Below are 24368 nucleotides of genomic sequence, written 5' to 3' on the forward strand. Positions count from 1 at the left end.
TTTAAGACACTACAGTATTTAAAATTATTAATCCACAATATTTTTGTAAGAAATTGGCATCCGATATGATGCACTTCTGATAAATTGAGTCATGTTTCTGTTTTGGATAAAAATGTATACCAAATCATCCAGTTCCTAACTCTGATTTGTGACTCTGGTAGTCTCTCTTTGTAGGTAGACAAAGCTTTCCTGTAGATGTGTCTATTGCATTAAAACTTCAAATCAGCAAGTCTTAACTCCCATGTCTGTTAGCAAACAGAACTCCATAGGTAAAAGAAATTGAATTCAAGCAGCCTGCAGTTGAGCCCAGATATTTTCCCGTCTGGGAGCTCTCTGAAAGGAAGGTTTCTGTCTGTATTAGCTGGCAGACTTTGTGGCACTGCAAGGGAACAGGATATATTTCTCCACACTCTCATTGCACCAGTGTGTTTTTCTTCTTTGTTCTATGCAACATAAACACTATTCCCTGCAAGGTTTTCCTTTCTCCTGGAAAATCCCACTGGACAATGGAGGTTTGAGGAGAGGAAGAGCTGCATAGAGCTCTGCAGGAGGAGGCAGGTGGAATGTCCATCTGCAGGTGGGTATATTTGAGCTTATGGAGCAGTTAGGCTGTGCTTCTATAGCCTGTGTAGTCCAACAGCAAACAAATAATCTTGGAGGTGCAAGAGTGTGAATGCAAAGAGCCTTCCCTTGGTGATAGACTTTACCAGGACTTTACTTAGACTGTTCTGCTGACATCCACATACCCACAGAATAAGAGGAGAGGTCTCTACTTCCTGGAAAAAAACTCTTCAACAGCAATTTTATGAAATAGTATTGTTCAGTTGTTAACAACTCTTGCATTGGGTGTATCGAACTGGTAATTATATTTAAGGAATAGAGCCCTGAAGATGTGCTCTACAAAGGGGAGAGCAAGGATTTGCAAAGTAGGGCTGGGAACATTCATGCTTTTGTGAGGAAGATCTATATGCTCTGTTACAGCTACAAACATCCTCACCACTTGGTTAGGGCTGAGGGAAGTTATGCTACATCTGTCTCATAACTGACCCTGATCTGCTCATCTATGGTGCTGAAAAACTTGGGACATTAATTGGTCTTTTTTTTGTAGTCCAGATTGTTATTGACATTGAGGAACTTGTAGGAAAGAGGCAGATACTAATGAACAGCTCTTCCAGAACAGGGATTTTTGTTCGATATTTTTGCTGTCAGTGGTAGCAGAATTGGCTTTAAGTTTTAATGGCAGTTTCATAAATGCAGGTGCATCACTGCGGAGAGGCTGTGTAGAACCTTATGGCATCAGTCACAAGTTTACAGACATTTAGTATCCTGGGATGAAAACAATTCTACTATAAAAATATAGGTGCTATAAAAACAAGCAGCTTCATGGCGACTGGTCCCATTTTTAGCTTAACAAATGTAAATGCATAACATTTGGGATGTTTAAGGAACATTTCTGTCTCTGTTTCGCTTTTGAGGCTTTTATAAAATGTTTTCATTAATATGTTCTCTTTTAAAATATTTTTTTTAAAATCAGAAACAAAGATCAAGTACCCTAAAAGCAGAACTTCTTTGTAACTAAGAGTTATTTCAGATAATTTAGTCTAGGTTATTTGCCATGTTAATTCATGAGCTTATTTACGTTTTTCCTGAAAAGATTTATGCTAATGGTGGGGACAAATACAGTGGAGATTCAATAGAACTTTAAAATACATTCACCCATGTGCCTTGTGAATTAGGACAACAAACATTTAAATATTAAATACGACTACTTGATATTATTTCATGTAAATGCCTTCCTTTACAGGATTTTTCACTTGTGGCTGTGGTGTCTTTGTGGGATGTCAAAAAGGTCACGAACAAATACACTTTGATCTTTCAGCTGAATGTGAAGTTACAACTTAACCAGCTCATCGATTGATTTTAGCAAACTTTGATTTGAGGGATACCTTGTAATTTTTAAATATACAACTCCTTTCAAAGCAAATCCTTCCATCTTTGCCCTAAAGAAAAGCCAGTTGAGATAGAAAACTCTAAACCTGGAGAATGTGTGTATTTAAAAACCCCGCCTTTTCCCCAAGTTTTATTGCACTGGGCAGCTTTTAACAGGTAACACTGTTCTACAAAAATGTGCCTGTTTAAGCCATTTGATTATAATAAATTACTAGTTTCTAATGCAAAAAACTGAGGTATTAATGTGTGGGGTTTATTTAAATAGACACCCACCATTCTGCAGTGATATTTCAAATGCTACATCTTGTCCAAATATGTTGTTGTTGCTGTCAAGGTTAGCAGTATGTAGATGAATACAAATCCTTTCTATAAAAATTTACAAAGCATGTTACATCTCTTAAGAGGGCTACACCAATTTTACAGATATTAGCACTTTTTAAAATGTAATTTAAAGGGTCAAAATAATCTTTTTGCTTAGCATCTCTCACCTGCAAATATAGCATGTATGTTTTATTTACTTTAATACTTCTATAAACTATGCAGAATTTTTTTAATAAAATGTAATATATTTTATAAGCTAATAAGACAGAATGGGTAATTAAAGGTTTCTAGCGTGCATTACTATAACTTCCAAATATGGAGACATTTTGGTAATCTTTTCTTACTAAAGATGTGAATGTTTAATGTACTTTCACTTGTTTCTACTTTGGTAGTCCAATGGGAACTCAGTAATGACATTTTGTCATGTCAAACTGTGAACATAAATTTGTACTGTACAGTCCTCATACTATATTTAGTATACAGTTCATATGTATTATACTTGTTAATAAAACACTCAGAATATTGGTTTGGGTCATGTTGTTGCACACTGCAAGACAAAGAGCATGATGCAGGTGTGAGGGTCAGAGGAACGCCTGGAGACCCCAGTGGGCTCTGGGGTTTTGGGAGGCCGTTCTGCAGGGCCCGTGGGCACTGCCCGTGTGTGCCTGCCCCACGTGGGGCTGAGGGCAGGAGCACAAGGCACCACCTGGAGGTGCCAGCGCTGCTTCCAGCTCCTGCGTGCTGGAGGACCTGTGCCCGGCAGCATACCTAGTGGCAAGCTCACCAAAACATTTTACTTGCTTCTAATTAGGGTATTCTAATTAGTCCATTGACAGGTCTGCAGCACCAAACAAGCAGGTTTGCTTTTATCACCACTCACCGGAGGATTGACTGGGCATGCGAACAGACTCACACTGCCAGCATGTCAACACGTGTGAGTCCTGCTCACCTCTGGGCACACCTGCAGGCTTTAATGAGAGATGATGATGAAGAATGGGGGTTTATTTATTCACAATTTTACAGATGCTTAAAAAGAGTAAGCCTGGTTGAATTCAGTATGCATCCATAACTGCTGAGGTAATGGCATTGGGATGTCGGTCTATTTCTGCCTGGAACCCTGCAGATCAACCTGATGAGCACCTACACCATGCTTTGGTGACAGAAGGGAAAGCAGGTACGGTGGAAAGGAGGCATAAGAACAAAACCCTGCAAACAGAAAACAGATCGTGAGAAAATGACCGGCTTTATTTCTTGGCCTCCTGCTTGAAAATAAGGACTACTCATTGTAAAGCCAGAGTCTGCTCACATCATGATGCTGATTTCCAAGATTCAAGCAGGAGGGACCAATGGAATGGGGGACTGGGTCACAGGCACTGATCCAGCGTGGGAGCTGCCAAGGGAAAGGGCTCATCCTGACCTGTCCTCTCTAGCCCACACAGACCTGCAAGAGGCTACTCCAGTTGCTGGGCTGATACGATTATCTCTTTCAGTTTCCCTGAGGCAAAAACCATTGCATATGTTCTAGACGGAGCTATGATTTTCAGGAAACAGTGATAATTTAACCGACCACTAGGTGTCCCCCTTAGTCTGTGAAAAAGGTAACCTTTATGAAATTGTAATTTAGGATAATATTTCTCCTCTCGTATTTGAGAAATGAAGTTGTTCTCTCTGTCTTACCTGGTATCAGTGAGTCTGATCCTGTCATACACAGAAATCTGCTCAAGGATTCAAATCTGATCTTTACTGCAAATTTTAGCCATAAAAACACTTTAAATGTATCCTCTGCAATTAAAACTCTGGCCTGGCTGAACACTAACTAAGTCAATACACAGTGCTGCTTTCATATGTGCTCCCAGGCTGGTAAGCTCAGGAAGAGCAGCATTTGACACCATTTTTATAAATATGACAATATTTCAAGAGTTCTACCTGGTACTCATGTCCTGTAAGTCTTGCAAACTTCTTCAAAAGAAGAAGCTCTAAGAACACATAAAAAAAAAAAAAAATCGTCAGTTTATTGCTTCATAAAAAGCAGTGAAGGAAAGCATTTGCTAAATCTGGCTAAAAAAAAAAAAGTATGTACAAAGTTTCAGGGAAAAAGGAAATGGGAAGTTCCAGCAGAGAAGTGATGAGAAATAATGTCGAATAGCAACTTAAAAAACCCAAACCAAACCAAATCAAACAAACAAAAAAACCACACACACACAAAAAAAAACCCAGCAAATATTCTAAACCACAACAAAATGAGCCTGCTTTACCAAATAAATAAAAAAGGCACTAACGCTTGGCCAGGTGACAGCCTAAGGGCAAACTGTGATGTGATGTGATGTGATGGAGGAAGTAAAGAAAAATCCTGTAGTGAAGAACCTGTTAAGAAGGAAACAGCTTGTAGCTCATAGCAGGATGCTCTGCAGAGTGGGGATAAAACAGCTTCAACAATACCCCGTTTGCAAAGCTGTCCGTGGAGAATGAAGAAGGCTGTGCCATGCTGCTTTTGGTGCTGAAGAATGCTGAAACCAGCCTGACTCATCAATCCCAAACATCCTGAGGAAGAACAATATTTCCTCATAGAAACTGGCACCCCTGAAGGTGTGGAAGACCTGATAAAGTGCCTGATAAAGGAACAAACAAGTGATACTACTGATAACTTAGCTAAAGCTGCTGAGCTAACACAGCTGGCCTGGAGACATCTGGCTGACAGTCAATCATATATAAAATATAAAAGCCCAGTCTCACTTTTGAGTAGTAGAGTCTTTAACATACCCTCCAACAGTGTGTGTGCAGTTTCCCCCCTTGAGTAGGGGCGCCCCTTAAGGTTACTCGTGCAGGCTGAGGGAACCAGATTTGCCCACAGTCGTTGATATGGGTGATTAACATCATTCTTCACTTACTAATTGTTTTTGCTAGCTTTTATATAGTTGCTTCAATAATACTTCAAAAATAGCACACTATACTAGTAGTTATAGCTACCTATACTGTGTAGTAAAAAATTCTGAGTAAGGTCTTTTTAGTCTATCACTATCATTATCAAAATCAATCTGAATAAATTTTTTAAATGTAAATATATTTGGGTTACCATTCTTAATCCTGCAGGGTAAAGTTATATATATGTCTCAATTACACCTATATAAACCATTGACTAAGTCTTCAGACTTTGTCTGAAGCTCCCATTCCCCCTGTAGCAGGGCTCCAGTGGTGCACTGAGGCCACATCCCCAGGTTTAACACCTGTACTTCTGTGGAACATGCCACACAGCTGGCTGTCAGTGGCTGGCTGGCCCACAAGGTTTGTGATGCACTTTCAGCAGCACCCCATGGTGCCCAGTGCCTCTGGCCACCGTGTTGGGTTGCCATGAAGCACAAGTGACACTCAGTATAGGGTAAAGCCTTCCTGACTTGGAGTCTTGCAGAGCACTAAGCTCCTCTCTGTCTTTGAACATCTTTCCTCATCATAAATAACATGCTTTAAAGTATGGTGCATCCACCAGCTCCCACTGAAGTACTGATTGTTTAGCACCCCTTTTTAAGGCACACAAAGAAAGCTTCATCCTGGCTTTGGAAAGGGGGAGATGTCAGATTTGTTGTTACAGAAGTCAGTAGTCAACGTCCCTTTACCTGAAATTAGATTTAGTAGGGATTTCTAGCTCTTTTTTCCAAAGCTCTACACTGGGAGCCAGGCACCTTGCATTCCATTGTGATCCTTCCCAGTTAACCTGAACTGGTAGGTGGGTGCCAGCAGTGTCTCAGCATCACTGGACACCAGGAAGCTCTCCCACAACTCCAGATTCACTGTTTCACCCATCTACCACGGTGGGTGCTGGATGAACCTCCTCAGCAAATGTTAAGGATCCCATCCTCTTGCTGGTTTGCTCATCTCATGTGCTGCTCACAGTTGTGATCACTGGGCTTTGCTCTTCCATTAAGCCATAAGTATAAATGCACAACTCCACATCACCAGTTAAATGACACATGAAATTTAATAACAGATAAAAAATGAGAGGTTTATTGGACTGTCAGATAAGCACAGCAAACTACTAGATGTCTCCTATCAAAAAAAAACACCATTAGATTTCAGCAGAGAAGTTATTTTCCAAGGAAATTTACTCCTTTTTCACCTGTATGATGACCCTCAGCACCTACTGTTTAAAAGAACAAGGTAACATCAGTGAAAGGCTGGAGATAAAAGGGGGATCACCTTCAAACATCAAGCTTCTAAATTTTAGAGAACAGGAAAAATACGTAACCCAGTACAGCTTGATATGATCATATCAGAAAGCAGCAATATTACAATATTATAAAAAAATCATAAGTTCTGATATTTACTATGATTTTGAAGGCAATGAATAGTGAGTTCTATGAAATCATGACTCGATAGTTTTCTTTGGGCAAGTGAGAATGTTTAGTACAGCAAAGGAAGAAGAATATTAAACAAAGATTAATGGATCCAAATTTTACCTAGGAAACTCTCCCTGTGATGAAGAGAAAGATTTCTAGGAAGGGAAACAGGCTAAAGGTGTAGGGATATTGTACCCATGACATCTACTATACCCATGTACAGGAAGGGTTTTCAACAAGAATTTTCTTCTTCTTTTTGCTATTTAATTAAATCCAAGGAAGCAGATACTTACAATCTTAACCCCACAACATTCACGTCAGAACAAAGAATAAAAGCATTCCTTGGCAGTCATGATGACACTGAACCAACTACTATCATCATTACTTTCAAATACAGCTTTCAATGGGAAAAGTGCAAAATTTATGCAACCCAAAAATAAGGTCAATCACTATGAAAATTTCTCTCTCCCACTCTTTGTTGATGATGGGCAACTACAGATGACATTTGACTAGTTTGACAACTAGAATAAGCAATAGCAAATCTCTACATGTATCACAATTACATTTTACAACAAACTAGGAATGGTGTAAAAAAGTAGGAAAAAATTATTAACGGAATTTAATGCAAAACAGTCAAATCAGTTATTCACATACTTATACTACTGAGTATGTGTAACATCACTCTGCTCTTTATTTGCATCAATGGCTATGGGCAGGTTAATGTTAATAGCTGCCCTCAGGTTAGCCCAGAAAAGTGCGTGCTTGCTCCTCTCCTTCGGCCACTCCAGGTAGGTGCGTTTTGCCATGAGAGCCTTCAGCTTGTGGTACCTGGCAGGGATAACGTACGGAGGGATGGGCTCCAGTAAAATGAGGATTAAGCTGTTGGAATTCTCACTGAATAACTTGTGATGGGCAAAGTACAGCTCATAGTGACACCACTCGCTCTGCACAAAGTTGGGAGACAACACAAAGATCGACTTGTAGCTCTTCTCAATGCAGTTAATGATGTTCTCCACAATGCTCTTGCCGGGGATAAAGTTCCTCTCGTGCTGGCACAGTTGCACGTGGCTCTCCCCCCTCTCCAGGTTGGGGATCAGCTCGTTCTTCACCCACAAGGCATCGCGCTCGCTGTAGGAAATGAAGGCGTGAAACTGCAGAACGGTCTCCTGCTCTCGGGGGTGCTCGTGCCAAGCTCTCCGCTTCGTCTGCGTCCACTGCCACGTCATCCGCACGTACCAGGGCACATCCAGGTAGATGCACAGGAAGGCCACCACAGCCACCAGCACCAGCGTCAGCAGCAGGGCTGTCACCAGCAGCAGCGTCGTGTTGCAGGCCAGTTCGCTCAGGTGGAAGTCCTTCAGCTCCGTGCCGCGCAAGCCTTCCGGGTACTCGCACACGTACGCCGACGGCCAGCCAAACAGCTTCCCCCCTGACCGCCTCTCCAGACGGATGAAGTCTTGCAGCTCACAGGAACACTTGAATGGGTTGTGCCCAGCTTGTAGCTCCCTCACCCTTGGGCAGCTCTGGAAGAAGTCAGCAGACGGCGTGAGGATGGAATTCATCTCTGTGTTCAGGAACTGCAGGGATGTAAAGCCACTGCACCCCGGCAGGTCAGTCAGCCTGTTCGATGCCAGGTTCAGCTCTTCCAAGGATTTCAGATCAGCCATCCCCTTTGGGACGCTGCTGATCTGATTGTTTTGCAGGTTGAGTTTTTTGATGTTGACTGGCAAGCACTCAAAGACGGCATCTGACAACTGATTGGAGGACAGGTCCAACTCCGTCAGAGACGCGGCCCACTGGCATTGCACGTCAGCTCCATCGTGGTGCAGCAAGTTGTTGCTCATGTCCAGATATTTCAGTGATTTCATACGGCTGGTCATGGAGCTTACCTTGAGAAGGCTCTCAAATTTATTCCACCGCAAAATAAGCAATTTCAGGTCCATCAAAGTACCGCAATGCTGGAACAACTCATCCGTCAGGGTATTGTGAGAAAAATTTAAATACTGAAATGAGCTTGTTCTATTGGGGCAAAGCATGTGTGGCATATATGCATCATATATTGTCAAACTGGCAATATTCATCTCTGAAAACTCTCTGTATAGAATCTCTTGGTTGAAATAAAAAAGTTTAGTACGAATGTGCTCCAAAGTTAACGCTTTCATGGAGCCATCCGAAGGGATTAATTGTTCTAGAGAACTTAATAAGGGTAGAAAATCATATTTAGTCAGCTCCCCCAGTGGTCCCCGAAAAGTCAAATTTCTCACAGTCAAATGCTCCACAGGTGAATACCAAATAAGCAGGAAAATTTGCAGAATGATAGGCCATTGTACATCGACAGTGTCAAGAATGAGAGCTGTTGTCTTGATTTTCTTCAAAAGCACTAAAGGAGGTGAGGGGAAATACTTATAACTCAAGGTATATATTAAGTTAACTATTTTTAAATTTTCCGAAGTACTCATTCCATCGTACAAGAGGGAAAAACTGAAGTTTTGGTTTGCTGCAAAATCAATGTGGAGGCTCCTTGTATTCAAGGCTGTCAGACTCTGAGGCTCATACAGAGAAAAGTTTTCCAGGGTCAGGAAGACAGTGTGCAGCTGCAAATGTTTGATATACCTGAAGTCTGACCTTCGTATCATCATGGCACTTAATCCTAGGTACTCCAAATGAAACATGTTCTCAAATTCCTGACAGATAGGCAAGGCAGTAAACTTATTGTAAGAAAGATCTAAATGTCTAAGACATGCGAGAGTTAGACAGTAAACTTTCAAAATGTTATTATGAGATAAATCTAAGTATTCTAAATTTTCATTAAAAACAAAGACACTAAAGTCAAGCACCGTCATTAGATTATGAGAAAGATTTAATACTTGAAGGTCAGAAAGAGAAATAAATTCTGAGATACTAATTCCAGAGATCCTATTATGTGATAAATCTAATACTTGAGTATGTACTTGAATGTTTTTTGGAACATTAGTTAGCATTCTGCTTGAATAATTTGCAGTAAATTCATTTTCCACAGTTGGCTGTATATTATTCCATAGTGTGAATGTAAAGACACAAGCAAAGACATAGGTATTTGTGAGGGGTCTCATTATGCTATCCAGCTTTATCTTGTTTTTTTACAGGAACACAGAAGCATATTGTTGTTTTCTGTTCAATATGTCTCACTGATGAGTCCAGCCCTATGAAAAGAAAACATATGGAATTTGATGAAATTGTTGAATGGTTGAATTTGCTTTTTTTATTGCTAAAATAAGGTTAAATATAAAATAAAAACATATTTTTACATACTCTTGTTCTAAGTTCTTATCAATTGTTCTCAACCCCCCACCCCCATTCTCTAATCCCAGTTATTGTTTTTCTCAGTTAAATATAAATTAATTCCTTTATAATGGGAGGAATATAACCACTGATATTTTAAAAACACATAGATGTTAAGAAATACAACTTTCTCAACAATCTTGAGAAGCACAAAACTGGTACAAGTAGAAAATGCATTTAGGAATAAAGGAGAACAGAACAAGGCCCCCATCTGCTCTTTCTGTACGTCCCAAGATCACACACATTTGGGGACAGAACTCCAATAGAACAACCCTCACAGGAACTGGTGCAAAAATGACTTCTTCAGTCAGAAGAGCCAAAGGATACTCCTCTTCACACCCCAGAGACCCTGGACATGGCCATGCACCCCCTCAGGTCAGCTGATCAGCTTTGTCTGTGCTACAGCACAAAGATGTAGGGGTCCATTTTCCAATAAGCGAAGAATGTTGAGGAGAAATTACACTGTCCATTGTATTGGGCGTATGTGGTGAGGTTTTCTTAGCTGGGGACCACAGGAGTGGCTTCAGTGAGAAGCTGCCAGAAGCTTTCTCTGTGTTTGACAGAGCCAGTGCCAGCCAGATCCATGGCTGAGCCCATCAGCAATGGTAGTAGCGCTTCTAGGATAACACAGTTCAGAAGGGGAAAAAACTCTTGGGCAACAGCAAACACAGATCAGAGAGAGGAGTGAGAATATATGAGAGGAACAGCTCTGCAGACACCAAGGTCAGTGCAGAAGGAGGGGGAGGAGGTGCTTCAGGTGCTGGAGCTGAGATTCCCCTGCAGCCTGCGGTGAAGACCATGGTGAGGCAGGCCTCACTAGCCCATGGAGGTCCACACTGAAGCAGGTGGATGCCTGAAAGGGGTTGTGACCTCACGGTAACCCTCTGTTGGAGCAGGTTCCTGGCAGGACCTGTGGACCCATGGAGAGAGGAACTCACACTGGAGAAGGTTTACTGGTAGGACTTGTGACCCTATGGGAGACCCACATTGGAGCAGTCTGTTCCCTGGAGGACTGTACCCCACGGAAGGGACCCATGCTGAAGAGTTCTTGAACACCTGTAGCTTGTGGGAAGGACTCACATTAGAGAACTGTCTGCCATGGGAGGGACCTCACACTGAAAAAAGGGGAAGAGAGCGAGGGGGAAGAAGCAGCAGAAATAACATGTGACGAACTGACCACAACCCTCATTCGCTGCCCTGCTGTGCCTTTGGGAGAGGAGGTGGAGAAACTGGGAGTGAAGCTGAGCCCAGGGAAGAAGGGAGGGGTGGGAGGAAGGTGTTTTAAGATTTGGTTTTATTTCCCATTATCATACTCTGATTTAATTGTAATAAATTGAAATAATTTCTGGAGATAGAGTCTGGTTTACCTGTAACAGTAATGTGTGAGTGATCTCTCTCTGTCCTTATCTGGCCCACAAACCTTTCACTGTATTTTCTTCCTGTCCAGTTGAGGGGAGTGACACAGTGGCTTGGATGGACACCTAGTGTCCAGTCAGGGTCAACCCAGCACACTCATGAATACTGTAATGCCAGTCTGACCAAAAGCACAAAAATGGTAAAACCACACCATGATTGGACACTACTTATGAAGCAGTGATTCCCAGAAACAGTATGTTTCAGTTTTCAAATTCTGCCCCCATGTAATCTTCTGTTAAATAAACACCAAAACCTCATTTTTTCAGTTCAAGGTTATAATGTGTGTTAGTCCCCAATAATTTTATTAACTGATATCAAAACTCAATCCTTCCCCTTCAAGTCTCCTACCAGGTTTAATCAAGTTTTCTTTTAATTAAGTAAAGCAAAAATATATACGTAATTAACATCATCAAAAGCAATAAAAGAGTAAATCAGCAAAATATAAATTTCTACCTCAATTGAATCCAATAGAGTAGTCAAGTTGTGCTTTCAGAAAGTTGTGCTAGGGTATCTGAGGGCACAATAGAAATAAAGCTGGAATGTTTGATCAAAGTATAGTATCACTCACAAGAGCAAATAAGACAAGGAAATCTGACCCAGCATCCTTCAAAGAGCAGTTGACCCCGTTCTTCAGGGTCCAGGCTGGTAAACAATCTAAGTCTTGAATCAAATAAACTTTGATCTGGAACTATCCAGAAGAATTTCCCCCTGGACAAAAGGGGTGTCAGGAATAAAGCAAGAAATGTTTTGAAGGGAGAAAAAACCACAAATATATTCTCTGTCCATGTTTCATTGCCAGATGAATGAGTTTGAATTTACTGCATATTCTACGCTAGATGTTGCAACAAGGGACGAGCCACATTGCATAGCACTGAAGAGTGCCACAGTCAGAGAGTAAAGCAAATACATCTAGCAAAGCAATATAAAGGATCAACAGTTACCCCTCCAATGCTATCTTAGAATATTACATTAGAGTTGGCTGAGAATTAAAGTTGCCACACCAAATGATTTTTCCCCCTTTCCTCTTCACTGAAATTCAACATACAGATGAGCATTTTCACTAAAATTTCCACATGCAAGATTATCTTCCAACACTGAAGCAACACTAGCACCTGAGATTTGAGGAAGTCCAAGACAAATATAACAAAGAGAAAAAATTATGAATAATGAAGCAAATATAACTCACCTTTATTGCATGGAATTCATCTTCAAGTTGAAGAACCAGCAAAAGTCCTCTGCATAGTCAGTTAACATCCTCAAAATAGAATTTCAAACACATGTAATCTTCAAGATGGGGAATCTCACGTGAGATGCTAATTTCTTAATAATTACTACCTCAGGAAGCAGAAAGAACAGGATTTTTAAAGCAGGCTATACAATTCTAAGAATGAATGAAATTTCCATACAATCCAGGCATTAAGAGCACAATGAAAGGAAATTTCTAACAATTCAGACATTTACTTCTGTAATATTTACATAACTGTACAGTTTAGGAGGAAACAAACCTATCTGCAGCACAGAATATTCCCCATGGCAAGATTATTTAAATAATTCTGCATTTCTAATTTCAAGTCTGCTTCTGTTGTTACACAGGTGTTCTAAAAATCCATCAACTGCATCTCCTCTTTGCACACACAGAAAAGAGGAAGCAGAACCCTCACTATGAACTTCTCTTTGTATCAAGATCTCTTGCAGAGCTCTACCCTGACAAATTTTTTTTCTCCACAAGCAGAGTAATTAATGTAACACATTGTAACACAATGGCAAAAGCTTATATCTCAAAAGCAAGTAACAGGGGCAAACTGACACAGTTAAAACCTTTACAGGTCAGTTATCTTTACACTAGAAATGCTTTGGACAGGTATCAAGGATATCTCACATTGTAGCTTAATCCAAAAAAAATTTTTTAAAAATTAACAAGAATATTCCTTATTATAAAAAGCTGTAATAAAGCCATTAAGAATACGGCAATATAGGGCAATCTGTGGATGAAGGAATTCAGCAAAGTAGCCATTCACTTAAAGTTTTGAACAGGGGCACAAGCCCAGGGAACGAATCAACAGAGCAGAGAGTGGGTGTTTAGCAAAGACAGATGTAAATACCTGTCCAGGTTTTGGCTGGTGTAGAGTGAATTTTCTTCCTAATAGCTGGTACAAGACTATTCTGCATTCAGTGTGAGAACAATGTTCGTAATACACTGACGTATTAGTTGCTGATGGGTAGTTCTTATTTTTAAGTCAAGGACTTTCCAGTTTCCTATGCTGTGCCAGCAAAGAGGTGCACAAGAAACCAAGAGGGAGCATGGCCAGGACAACCAATGTGAACTGACCAAAGGGATATTCCATAACACAGAATATCAGACTAAGTATGTAAGTTGGGAGGGGATGGGCCAGGAGGGCTGATCATTGCTCAGAGATGGGCTAGGCATTGGTCAGTGGGTGATGAGCAATTGTATTGTACATCCCTTGTTTTTCCTGTATTTCATTCCTCTCTCTCATTGTCGTCATCATCATCATCATTATTACTGTATTTTACTTTGTTTTAATTCTTAAACTGCTCTTATCTCAATCCACAAGTTGTACTTTCTTTCTGATTCTCCTCCCCACTGGGAGTGGGGGACAGCAGGGGAGTGAGCGTGGTACTTAGTTGTGGGCTGGAGTTAAACCACGACAATAACCAAACCCAACATTTCACTCCTATAAGCCTCCGAACTAAGACAACAGCTGAAGATTCAGCTAAAGAAGCTGAGAAGCATGAAACTTTTTCTACATAGCAGTGCTAGCTACATTTCAAGCTTGCTTTAGATTCCTTTGAAAGTTTTCTTTTGCAGTTACCTTTTAAATTTTGTAAATAATTTAATTCTTTGGTTTGCTGAAAGAAAATTGCCATTTTTCACTTTGAGACTGATGACTAAAACTGAACTGAACTAAAATGATTCTGATTTCCCCTGTGCAGAGAATTGAGTAATATGTTAGAGAAAAGTCTGGGTCATCTGTGACCTGAGACAAGACCAGGGATCATTAATGTTTCTCAAAAAGAAGGAAGAGTCTGCTTGTCAGCTGATACTGCCTTGACTCAAAGTTAAAAGAGAAGCTCCCTTTTCTAAGCATTCATCCATGAAAATGAGTAGACTAAGCACTTGTTGACAGAACAATGATATCACAATTATGCAAAACAGTGGCAGTTTTGCTTCCAATATAATCCATTAAAAAAACTTTGCTGCATGGAAAAAATCAAATATACCATCAGCTTTCATCAGAATTGACTCTAGTTCACATATAGCTATAAAAAGCCCCTTTTAGTTGTAGTACATTGAGACTTTAAAATACATTCAAACAAACATTTTGCCATGAAGAAAAATTTGCAATGAGTTAAAATAAAACTGATACTCCTAAATACCTCTGTTAAACCATTAGGAACATTGCATATTGGTTATTTTTACTAACCAGTTCAACAGAGTTCTGTTTTCAGTTTACTGATTCAGTCATTTTGCATGACGGGCAAAAAATAAAAGCCATGTATTTCTGTTCATGCATCCTGAAAAGTATGAGCTAAATACCATTCTTTCCCTAGTCAACACATGTACATTCATGCAGATACTTTGTTCCATTTCTGAATTTTATACTGCTGGGGTTTTTCACAGATTGTTTTACTAATGAGCACCTATCTTCACGAAAACAGATTTCACACTTCTGCCTGTATGTTGTCATTACTTACCCAAACAGGAACCACAGCTACACTTGGCCAGAAACTATTCAGGACCAGCACCATGCCAAAGGTGAGAAGAATCTCTCTAACCAGAACTGCAGAAGAGAGCTTACACATGCAAGATATGGAACTAAAACATAGTCAGAGCAGATGGACTCATTGAAGCACTCATGAAAAGTTAATTGCAAAGCTGGTGTTTGGTCATACCGAGGACCTTATCTTCAACTGCAACTCTCATTGTGACAAATTAACCCTGTATGTCAGGTAGATAAAACAAAGGCTAAATACCACTACAAGTCAAAGTGAGCAGAGACTGTATCACATTTATACTCAAGCCTATCTTGCTTTGGTATAAATAGACACAAGGTTCAAAGCTGTGGAAATGAAACTGGTAACACAGAGGCACCTTGCAAAACACAAGACTTTCTCACTTTATTGGTTTATAAATACTGTCTCCTCTTGATGAAACAATGACTACAAATGAGCAATATAGTCAATCTCAGTAAATATTTCCAAAAGAAAAACCAGTCAAACCAAAGGCCTGAGTAAAAACATGGGTTTCACAGAGGTTTTGAACCTTCCCCTCAGCAGAATGCCTCATCTCCCACAGAGTCCATTATTTTCCCTTGAGTGCCTCTCCTTGCTCTAACTCTCTGCAGCTGAACTTCAGTGATGATGCTTTGTAACATTTCTAAAGCTAAAAAGAGCCCAGCTCTCAGCAGGGCAACCCACATTGTGCCAGGACTCCCAGTCTGTTTCAGTTTACTTTCTTTTGTACTACACACTACCTAGATATACATAAAAACATTTACACCTTGTTTCACGCATCTTTTACGTTTGGGAGGGTATTTAACCCTCATGCTATCAGTTTTGTATGTTGATATTTTTATGTACCTAGAAATAACATTCCTGCTAGTCACTGAGATGACTAGTCAAATGCCAGGAATATGCTCTGATACGGTATCCGATATCAGAACATATTTATTTGCACACTCCCTTTTTCTGATAAGTGGAGTGCATTAGCAGTTACAGATTTCAGTGTAGAACCAATTGCAGGAACACATCACCAGGCTGCAAAGAAAAGGTTAGTTACTTTCCAAAACAGATAAAGTTCTTGATGTGCTGTGAGACAACATGTGGTCCTAGTACAGGAAAAATTTCTTCATGGACTAAAACTGGTTTTATAGAAAGGGTTGAGAGCATGACAGAGGCTAAAATAATTGTTTGAAATATTCTGATATATATCATTTGAGAAACTCATCATCTCCTGTGGAATCAGAGAAAATAGATGTAATAATTCATTGCATGTGTAGCTGTTTTATCAATTATTTGGCACACATCATGGAAAAAAAAGCGCTAATAGTATGCGGGCTTCTGATTCCAAAGTACAGGTTTTAATTGATGCCTATGCTTATTAAAAGCTACTCTTTCCACTCAAGAATTTTGGACATATCCCAGAAACCTGTAATTGTATATTTCTGCTTATCATCACATCAGCTACATCCAGAGCTCAGTTTCCCAAGTTCTTTCCAAAGAGGCAAGCAAACCTTACTAAGACCTTCAACTTCTTGATTTCTAGAGGAAGGACTCCCGGTGGACTTTCTGACTTTCAGGGGGTTTCTTTGTCCTCCATCCAACAGAAGAAGCCAGGTGAGTTCTTAAGGTTACAAACAACAGGGGATACTAACTGTATTATACAAGTTTCAAGGTCGACTGACTTAAAACTCAGAGGCTCTCTATGAAAATTTTCAAGTGAGGCACATAATGATCCAGCTTTCCCTGCTTCTTTGAAAAGGATAGGCAAACCAAGCTAAAAGTCAGATCATCTTCAGTTTTCAAAGGATTTAATGAGTCATACACTGAAGCATGAGTGGGAGGGGAAGGAGGAAGTAGAGAAAACATTTGTTTCTACAGTCCTAAATGAAATGGCTTCAATTTGGTAATAGGTGTTATATTAACTTTGAGGCTAAGTGGGATGTGAGAGCTAAAGGTGTGAAATTTGACCTTTCCTCTACAGGTCATAAACAGTCACTCACAGTTTAAGACTTCAAGTCAAGAAATCACAGCCTGATTAGACCTCATGCAAAAAGAAGTCTCAAAATTAAAATCTTTTGTTAATAATAATGGAAGACAAGGATGAGACAAAATGCAAGCATTCTATCCTAAATGTCATAGGGATTTCTTAATACCCCTTCTTCTCTCATATTCTTGTTGAAGCACATTTTTCAAGGGAAACTTCCTACTTGCTGGTCATCTAACTGTGGTATTTCAAACGATCTTCCCTTCTTGGGGCAAAGAGGAAGTTTGCTGTCATCATCTTTAGCAGCTGTGAATGTTTTCCTGAGCCCAGCTATGCTTTCTTGAAGCCAAAACAGCAGAAGTAGGGGCAGAGGGACCTGCTGTATTTCTACAAAAAGGAAAGCAAATATTGTAAATGTAGTTTGTGTTTCTAACTCCATTGATAAAGTCTTACCTGAGGTCCCAAGACCTGGCAAATTTTTTCAGCCTCTGACTGGTTATTGCCTTTCTGATCACAACTGACAGCTGTGCTACAAAAGCTGTTTCAGCTGAAAAGGAGAGATTCTTTTAATAAGCATAAAGTAAGATACACGACTGAAAAAAAAAAAGTAGAAAGCTGGGGAAAAAAGGCATGATGTAGAGAAGTCAGGAGTTTCTCAAAACATGAATAACAATGAAGAAGGCAGTTTTGTTCATACAGATACCCTCCTAGTCCCTTGGTTTAGGGTATTTCTCAGGGTCAAAACAGTACCTAATGGACTCTATCAGAGGATGAGGGTTAGAGCTCTGATTATCAATTCACTGCTTTTTCCTTGCTGTGCTGAGCTATGAGCTCCAAAAGGTGAAGTAGCTCATATTTCCCTTTTTTCCAGGATACAAATTTTTTTCTTCAGACTAATTCTAGTAAAAGATGTCCTTTAACCAAGTTGTCTGAGCTTTGTGATTAAAGCAGCTCTGCAAACTCTCCATCAGCTCAAGCATTTTTCCACATGACTATACTGAGGGCTCCAGACTTTATTCTGCTGAGGAAAAACTCACTTGAGTAGTGCAAGCTATATTTCAAAATCCACATTCAAACTCATTTGTGATTTTCTATCTCAAGAGATCTGAAATAAGGTGAGCTGAATTTTGACTCCAGTTAGGAGGCAACAAAGACAACCAGGTAGAAACAAGGCTGTGTAGCAAAAAGTTAAATACATTGACAAAAAAGGAAAAAAATATTTATTGCTTCTCAAAGATAAAACAGAAGAAAATCCGTTAGAAAGATTCTTAATCTGTTTCCCCACACCTGTTTTCATCACTGCATGGCAAGTTAATGTTAATAGCTGCCCTCAGGTTAGCCCAGAAAAGTGCGTGCTTGCTCCTCTCCTTCGGCCACTCCAGGTAGGTGCGTTTTGCCATGAGAGCCTTCAGCTTGTGGTACCTGGCAGGGATAACGTATGGAGGGATGGGCTCCAGTAAAATGAGGATTAAGCTGTTGGAATTCTCACTGAATAACTTGTGATGGGCAAAGTACAGCTCATAGTGACACCACTCGCTCTGCACAAAGTTGGGAGACAACACAAAGATCGACTTGTAGCTCTTCTCAATGCAGTTAATGATGTTCTCCACAATGCTCTTGCCGGGGATAAAGTTCCTCTCGTGCTGGCACAGTTGCACGTGGCTCTCCCCCCTCTCCAGGTTGGGGATCAGCTCGTTCTTCACCCACAAGGCATCGCGCTCGCTGTAGGAAATGAAGGCGTGAAACTGCAGAACGGTCTCCTGCTCTCGGGGGTGCTCGTGCCAAGCTCTCCGCTTCGTCTGCGTCCACTGCCACGTCATCCGCACGTACCAGGGCACATCCAGGTAGATGCACAGGAAGGCCACCACAGCCACCAGCACCAGCGTCAGCAGCAGGGCTGTCACCAGCAGCAGCGTCGTGTTGCAGGCCAGTTCGCTCAGGTGGAAGTCCTTCAGCTCCGTGCCGCGCAAGCCTTCCGGGTACTCGCACACGTACGCCGACGGCCAGCCAAACAGCTTCCCCCCTGACCGCCTCTCCAGACGGATGAAGTCTTGCAGCTCACAGGAACACTTGAATGGGTTGTGCCCAGCTTGTAGCTCCCTCACCCTTGGGCAGCTCTGGAAGAAGTCAGCAGATGGCGTGAGGATGGAATTCATCTCTGTGTTCAGGAACTGCAGGGATGTAAAGCCACTGCACCCCGGCAGGTCGGTCAGCCTGTTCGATGCCAGGTTCAGCTCTTCCAAGGATTTCAGATCAGCCATCGCCTTTGGGACGCTGCTGATCTGATTGTTTTGCAGGTTGAGTTTTTTGATGTTGACTGGCAAGCACTCAAAGATGGCATCTGACAACTGATTGGAGGACAGGTCCAACTCCGTCAGAGACGCGGCCCACTGGCATTGCACGTCAGCTCCATCGTGGTGCAGCAAGTTGTTGCTCATGTCCAGATATTTCAGTGATTTCATACGGCTGGTCATGAAGCTTACCTTGAGAAGGCTCTCAAATTTATTCCTTTGCAAGATTAATGTCTCCAGTTCAATTAGGGTGTCACATGTTTGAAAAAGAAAATCTGTTAAATCATTCTTTAAAAAATTTAGGTGTCTAAAGGGACTAACAGATGAAGGACAAAGCATATGTATCATCTCTGATTCAGCTATTGTCATGTCTGCAATATTCATGTCTGCAAATATTCTGTATAAGTCATCCTGAATGAAGTACAGATCTGTGATATGAATTTTCTTCACTGTCAGTGCCTTCATAGAGGTACCTGAATAGTCAAAGTCATAGCTTTCGATGTCTCCCAGTTGAGTGGCCCTGTTAATATTGAAGTATTCAATGGATGAGTGCCATACAATCTGAAAAATTTCCATAAGATCATTCCAGTTCACTGACACATTTGTCAGTGTCAGATTTTGTAACCCGGAGCCTTGTCTGAAATTAGATAATAAAGCAATCAATTTTTTTACACTGCCATCTCTGATTTCTGACAATGACAGGCTTTCTGTAGTATTTTGTATCACAACCCAGTCAGAACTAGATTTGGACTGAGGTCTATTTGTATATAGGAGTGGCAGGCTCTTGATATTATGGTCAGAACCATCTTCAGGAAAATTGTTAGAAGGTGTAAGAAGTTTGTTTTCCACAGACAGGCTGACATGGTTCCAAAAAGTTAATGCAAACAGACACTTGTAAACAAAAAAGTTTCTGAGAGAGCTTGTATTTTCTGACATACTGCTTTCTGTTTCTTTGGAGATGTTCAAAACTTTTCTGATCTGTCCATCTTTATTCTAATCCTGTTGGGAAACAAACAAACAAAAGCAGAAAACAGATTGTATCATTAAGTGGCTATGCAAGAACCATCAGAGTGATAGATTTCTTTAAGGTTCCAATTTCTCATTTTTCCCTTTGACTCAAAGAACAATGAAGGTGCCTATTATCATTCAGGAGAGACATTCCTTATTAACAGACCACCACTGAAATTTTCATTTGGTAAATATGCTGTATTTAATATATAATGAGTCCGTTTCTTAGAAAATGTCTGATTTCATAGCTGACTAAAATTTGCTGCTTGCTTACAGAATTACTGCTGTGATTCAATGTATTATGAAGGCTTCCCACAAGTGTGTAGTACACTTTGATTAGAAAGTACATTAATTGAGATTTCTCCTGAAGGATGTGAACTAGACTCAGAGACATTATTTTAAAATGGACTTGTGAATATAAAAATTGGATGGAAACTTGATGGAGGTTCAAGAGGCTCAAACAAAATCTGAATGTCTTTAGGTAGCTGAGATTGGATCCTCAGTGCTTATTTTAACTTGGAAAACCAGAGCGACGGTAGAATGTTCTCTACTTATGCCATGAGAAAGTGCAGAGAAAAGTTTGCTTCTTGTCTGAGCTTGAGCATTTCCTGAATTTAGACTCTGAAAATGGGGTATCCACTTGTTTAGTTTGTCGGTTTGACAGAGGACACAAAACACACACTGGGAATATCTGCATGCTAAACAAAAATACACCAGTTGTAGAACCTCCGTACACAGAATCTAGCACTGACCTAAAGTCACTGACCTCAAATGTCTCTGTTGTGACAGAAGGGCTAATTTAAACACAATTTAGTGGAAAAAAACCCCCATAACCATGGCTTTGCTTGGATCTTCCTAATGGAGGTCACTTTTTTCTTTCTGAATGTAGGAGCTAAGAGTAGCCAACCTCCCTTTAAGTCAGCCACTGTGAATGCTGCCTTAAATCTCCTTTTAGATATTGCCATAACTCCATTAGACCGCCCTTCTGAAAGAGGAACTGATAAGAACTTAGTTAGCACTTTCATGCATGTAAATCTCGATTGGAAGTTGTTTGCCAGATTTCTGAAATCATTTTATTTCCCTTTTTCCCCCTTTCCCTCCCACTACTTTTAAATCATAATTATTGCCTGAAGCTTTCCACAGTACACATTAATAACTGCACCGGCTTTCAACTTTCTCTTGATTTTGAAATGACTAAATTGTGAGTATATATTCTGAGTGCCTCTACAATGAGACAGAAATAGCTATCACTTGTTGGACTAAATTTACAACCTCAAAGACTACATCTTCTGTGCCATTAACCATTCCACAAATTTTCTCAGAGTTACATTACTGAGTGTAAAATATACATCCTCCTTGATCTAAACCAACCTATATTATGAAATCTCGACAGTAAAACAACAACAAAAAATCCCAGTCCACTGAGTTCCTTTGTAAAGAATGCATGAAACTAGGCTTGGAAATAATCTAAAAATAGTGAGATAATATGGCAAAACTTTTCCAGCCTTTTCCAGATTTTCATTTAGAAAAATTGTATTCGTCACAGCCCTCTAAAGGCATCTGGCCATCCTCTGTCCTTTTCTTCTGATTGTTTGGGCAACTCTACTAATATGTTTATAATCAAATAAAATATGTAGCTTCAAGAGAAATTAAAAAACCCCAATAATTTACATTTAAATCATTATTCCTTCTTGGGATAAAATTTCAGCAATATCCAAGGACTAGGTGAGAGAAGGATATGATTCTTCCATATTTTTATTTTCTTTCTCATTCCTATATCCTGGCATTCAGCCAAATTATTTACAAGTACCTTCAAACTTCCTTTAGAATATCCTATGAAGCAACAGAATTAAAAACTGTTATAACACATAACCTGTGATATGGGGGCTAACACTGGAGAAATTACCCTTTATAGTCATATTCCTTTTAATTCACAAGTATAGTTGACAAAAAGTGCTTGCTATCAAGAAAAGCAATCCAGGAGGGTAAGCAAACCAAGATCATAGCAAGAAATTGTCCTGTTGTTTAAAGAGTGAGAGAAGAGATAAAAAGGTTTTAAGAGTTTTTCCAATATAAAATTGGTATAAACTGACTGAACTTTCATATAAGAAATGTACAGAACATATTGAGCTATGAAGGTTCAGTATTAAGATACACACTTCACAAGTAATCAGCATAACACAAAACTCTGGTGTTAAAAATACGCCTTTCACAAGGATGAATCATATTAGCAAGTTAGACCCATTCCTGAACTGTACAAAAGATATTTTCATTAATTCACTGTGACCCCCTTAACTGTGGGTGTAGTGCTAGTACAAAGAGATTGCTATTTGGTGACTTTCTTTGAGTAAAGGTACTGAACATAAGCAACGTTACCCTCATTTCTCATCCATACACTTGAAAGTACTTCATAAACTTGCTAATAACCCCCTGTGGAAAACATGGCTCATTTTCAAATACGATGCAGAATATAAAACAGTTCTAGCTAACCACATAAAATCAATAAAATGAAAACTTTCTCACCAGCAATCCACGCTCTCTGAAAAAGCAGAAATTGTACTCAGGAAAAGGCAAAAAGAAAACTTCCTGTAACTCTATCCTACTGAGTAACAATTCTTAGGAACGCCCAAACTCTTTATACAAATGTTTGTGCCATCTACTGACAACTTGTAAAAATGGCATTTGCTTTCCTGCAGATATATTTTCCACATACTACACTACTGTAATATTCCTATTATTCAATTATTATTGAACTATGTGTTTTCATGCTTTGCAATAGATTAAACAGGTGGGGAAATTAATCTTTTTACGAACTTGCTGTCTTCATTAATTAATATGAAAATAAGTACTTCAAGCAAGTTTTACACTGAAATTCAAACATCTCCTCTGAACTTAATAATGATCTAAGTCTACATGCATTATTGTGATTTTTTTTTCCATTTTGATACACAGATTCAGTTGTCAAGTTATTATCAAGTCTGTTTTATAGAAGTACCATTTGTCTTAATTTAATTTACATTTAATGGGAATGGAAAAATAATCTCTCTTCTGCTCCAGCAGTGTTGTGATTGGGTTAAACAGAGGACACAGAAACACTGGGTGGGGTTTGGTTTTTGTTGGGTTTTATAAAATTAAAACAGAGCAATGACTTCAATACTGAATGCCTAAACACAGGGCTATTGTCCCAGCAAAGACATAAACCAGTCTCTCTTTATTTCTGTGCAATGCTGGTCAGAAATTCCACCATAGCTGAGATCTAAATATAGAACTGCCACAATACAACCTACCTTTCTGGGTTAACATACCACAACTCTTTCATGATTTAACATTTCAGTGATTCAGGAAGCAGAGGAAAATATCTAAAAAATTACTTTTTTCACTTTATAGTTTATTCTGTAGATTATGCTGCATTTCTCAGCCTCAAGTGAAAAGAGGTCATCCAAAAGAGGAAAGGAAATATGGAAGAGTTAGTAAATGACAGAATATGAAAAATTCTCTGCTATCATGATGATGAGCCTTATAGTGGTACTCGATTTTATGATTTGTTCTCCATTTCTGTCAATTCAGACAAGGCTATTCACAGCTGGTTTCCAAATTACACTTTATAACAGTGTTACATACAAACCTCACTCTTGCCTGCTCTTAGCTGGAAAGATTTCGCTATCCATTCTTAGGGTGAGATAAAATCCTAAGGTAAGACCTTGCTTCTACCAAACATTAATTCCTGTTTTGGAACGTAACAGCTGAACTGCCTGAATGCAGCCTACATGTTACTCTAATGAATACAGAACCAGACACACAATTGGTTAATGTGTAAGAACTGCCATAGAGACCCTTATTCAAGAGTATCTCTTCAGTTCAGTGACAGTATGAGCTGGCCACTGGCAGTGCCTGTATGACTACATGCTACAAAGACAGATGAATGTTAAACAGAAAAATAAGCATATTGACATTAACTGGATGCCATTAGCCCTTCAAATTTATCCCTAAGAACTCCCAGTG

At 39.8% G+C, this 24368-nt stretch overlaps 1 protein-coding gene and 1 long non-coding RNA gene across 4 annotated transcripts; both read right to left on the reverse strand.

The window, feature by feature from the left end:
• Window positions 1–6298: 6298 nt before the first annotated feature.
• Window positions 6299–22959, reverse strand: LOC126652011 (toll-like receptor 1). 3 transcript variants are annotated; one of them, XM_050338516.1, is made up of 3 exons: window positions 22890–22959; window positions 19551–20357; window positions 6299–8491 (listed from the first exon to the last, which is right to left on the reverse strand). In XM_050338516.1, exons 2-3 carry the CDS (start codon window positions 20292–20294, stop codon window positions 7262–7264), a joined length of 1974 nt encoding a protein of 657 aa, XP_050194473.1. In that variant the 5' UTR covers window positions 20295–20357; window positions 22890–22959; the 3' UTR covers window positions 6299–7261. The 3 variants fall into 3 exon arrangements, with proteins under 3 accessions (XP_050194473.1, XP_050194472.1, XP_050194474.1); XM_050338515.1 differs by having other exon boundaries at window positions 6299–8371; window positions 19431–20357; XM_050338517.1 differs by lacking the exon at window positions 6299–8491 and having other exon boundaries at window positions 18270–20357.
• Window positions 9745–13557, reverse strand: LOC126652012 (uncharacterized). Its single transcript, XR_007631852.1, has 3 exons — window positions 12526–13557; window positions 11793–11850; window positions 9745–9784 (listed from the first exon to the last, which is right to left on the reverse strand). It is a non-coding gene; the product is annotated as an uncharacterized LOC126652012 (long non-coding RNA).
• Window positions 22960–24368: the final 1409 nt, after the last annotated feature.

The sequence above is a fragment of the Myiozetetes cayanensis genome, unplaced genomic scaffold (assembly GCF_022539395.1).
Source record: "Myiozetetes cayanensis isolate MyiCay16 unplaced genomic scaffold, myiCay2020 scf7, whole genome shotgun sequence".
In the NCBI taxonomy this organism is placed as follows: domain Eukaryota; kingdom Metazoa; phylum Chordata; class Aves; order Passeriformes; family Tyrannidae; genus Myiozetetes; species Myiozetetes cayanensis.

What these genes read in the sequence shown, in the direction of transcription:
- LOC126652011 (XM_050338516.1), bottom strand. Translation starts at nt 20,294, where the DNA reads ATGTCAGAAAATACAAGCTCTCTCAGAAACTTTTTTGTTTACAAGTGT. An exon ending in AATTTGAGAGCCTTCTCAAG is followed by an intron (nt 8,492 to 19,550) that starts GTAAGCTTCATG and finishes AGCCTTCTCAAG; the next exon opens with GTAAGCTCCATGACCAGCCG.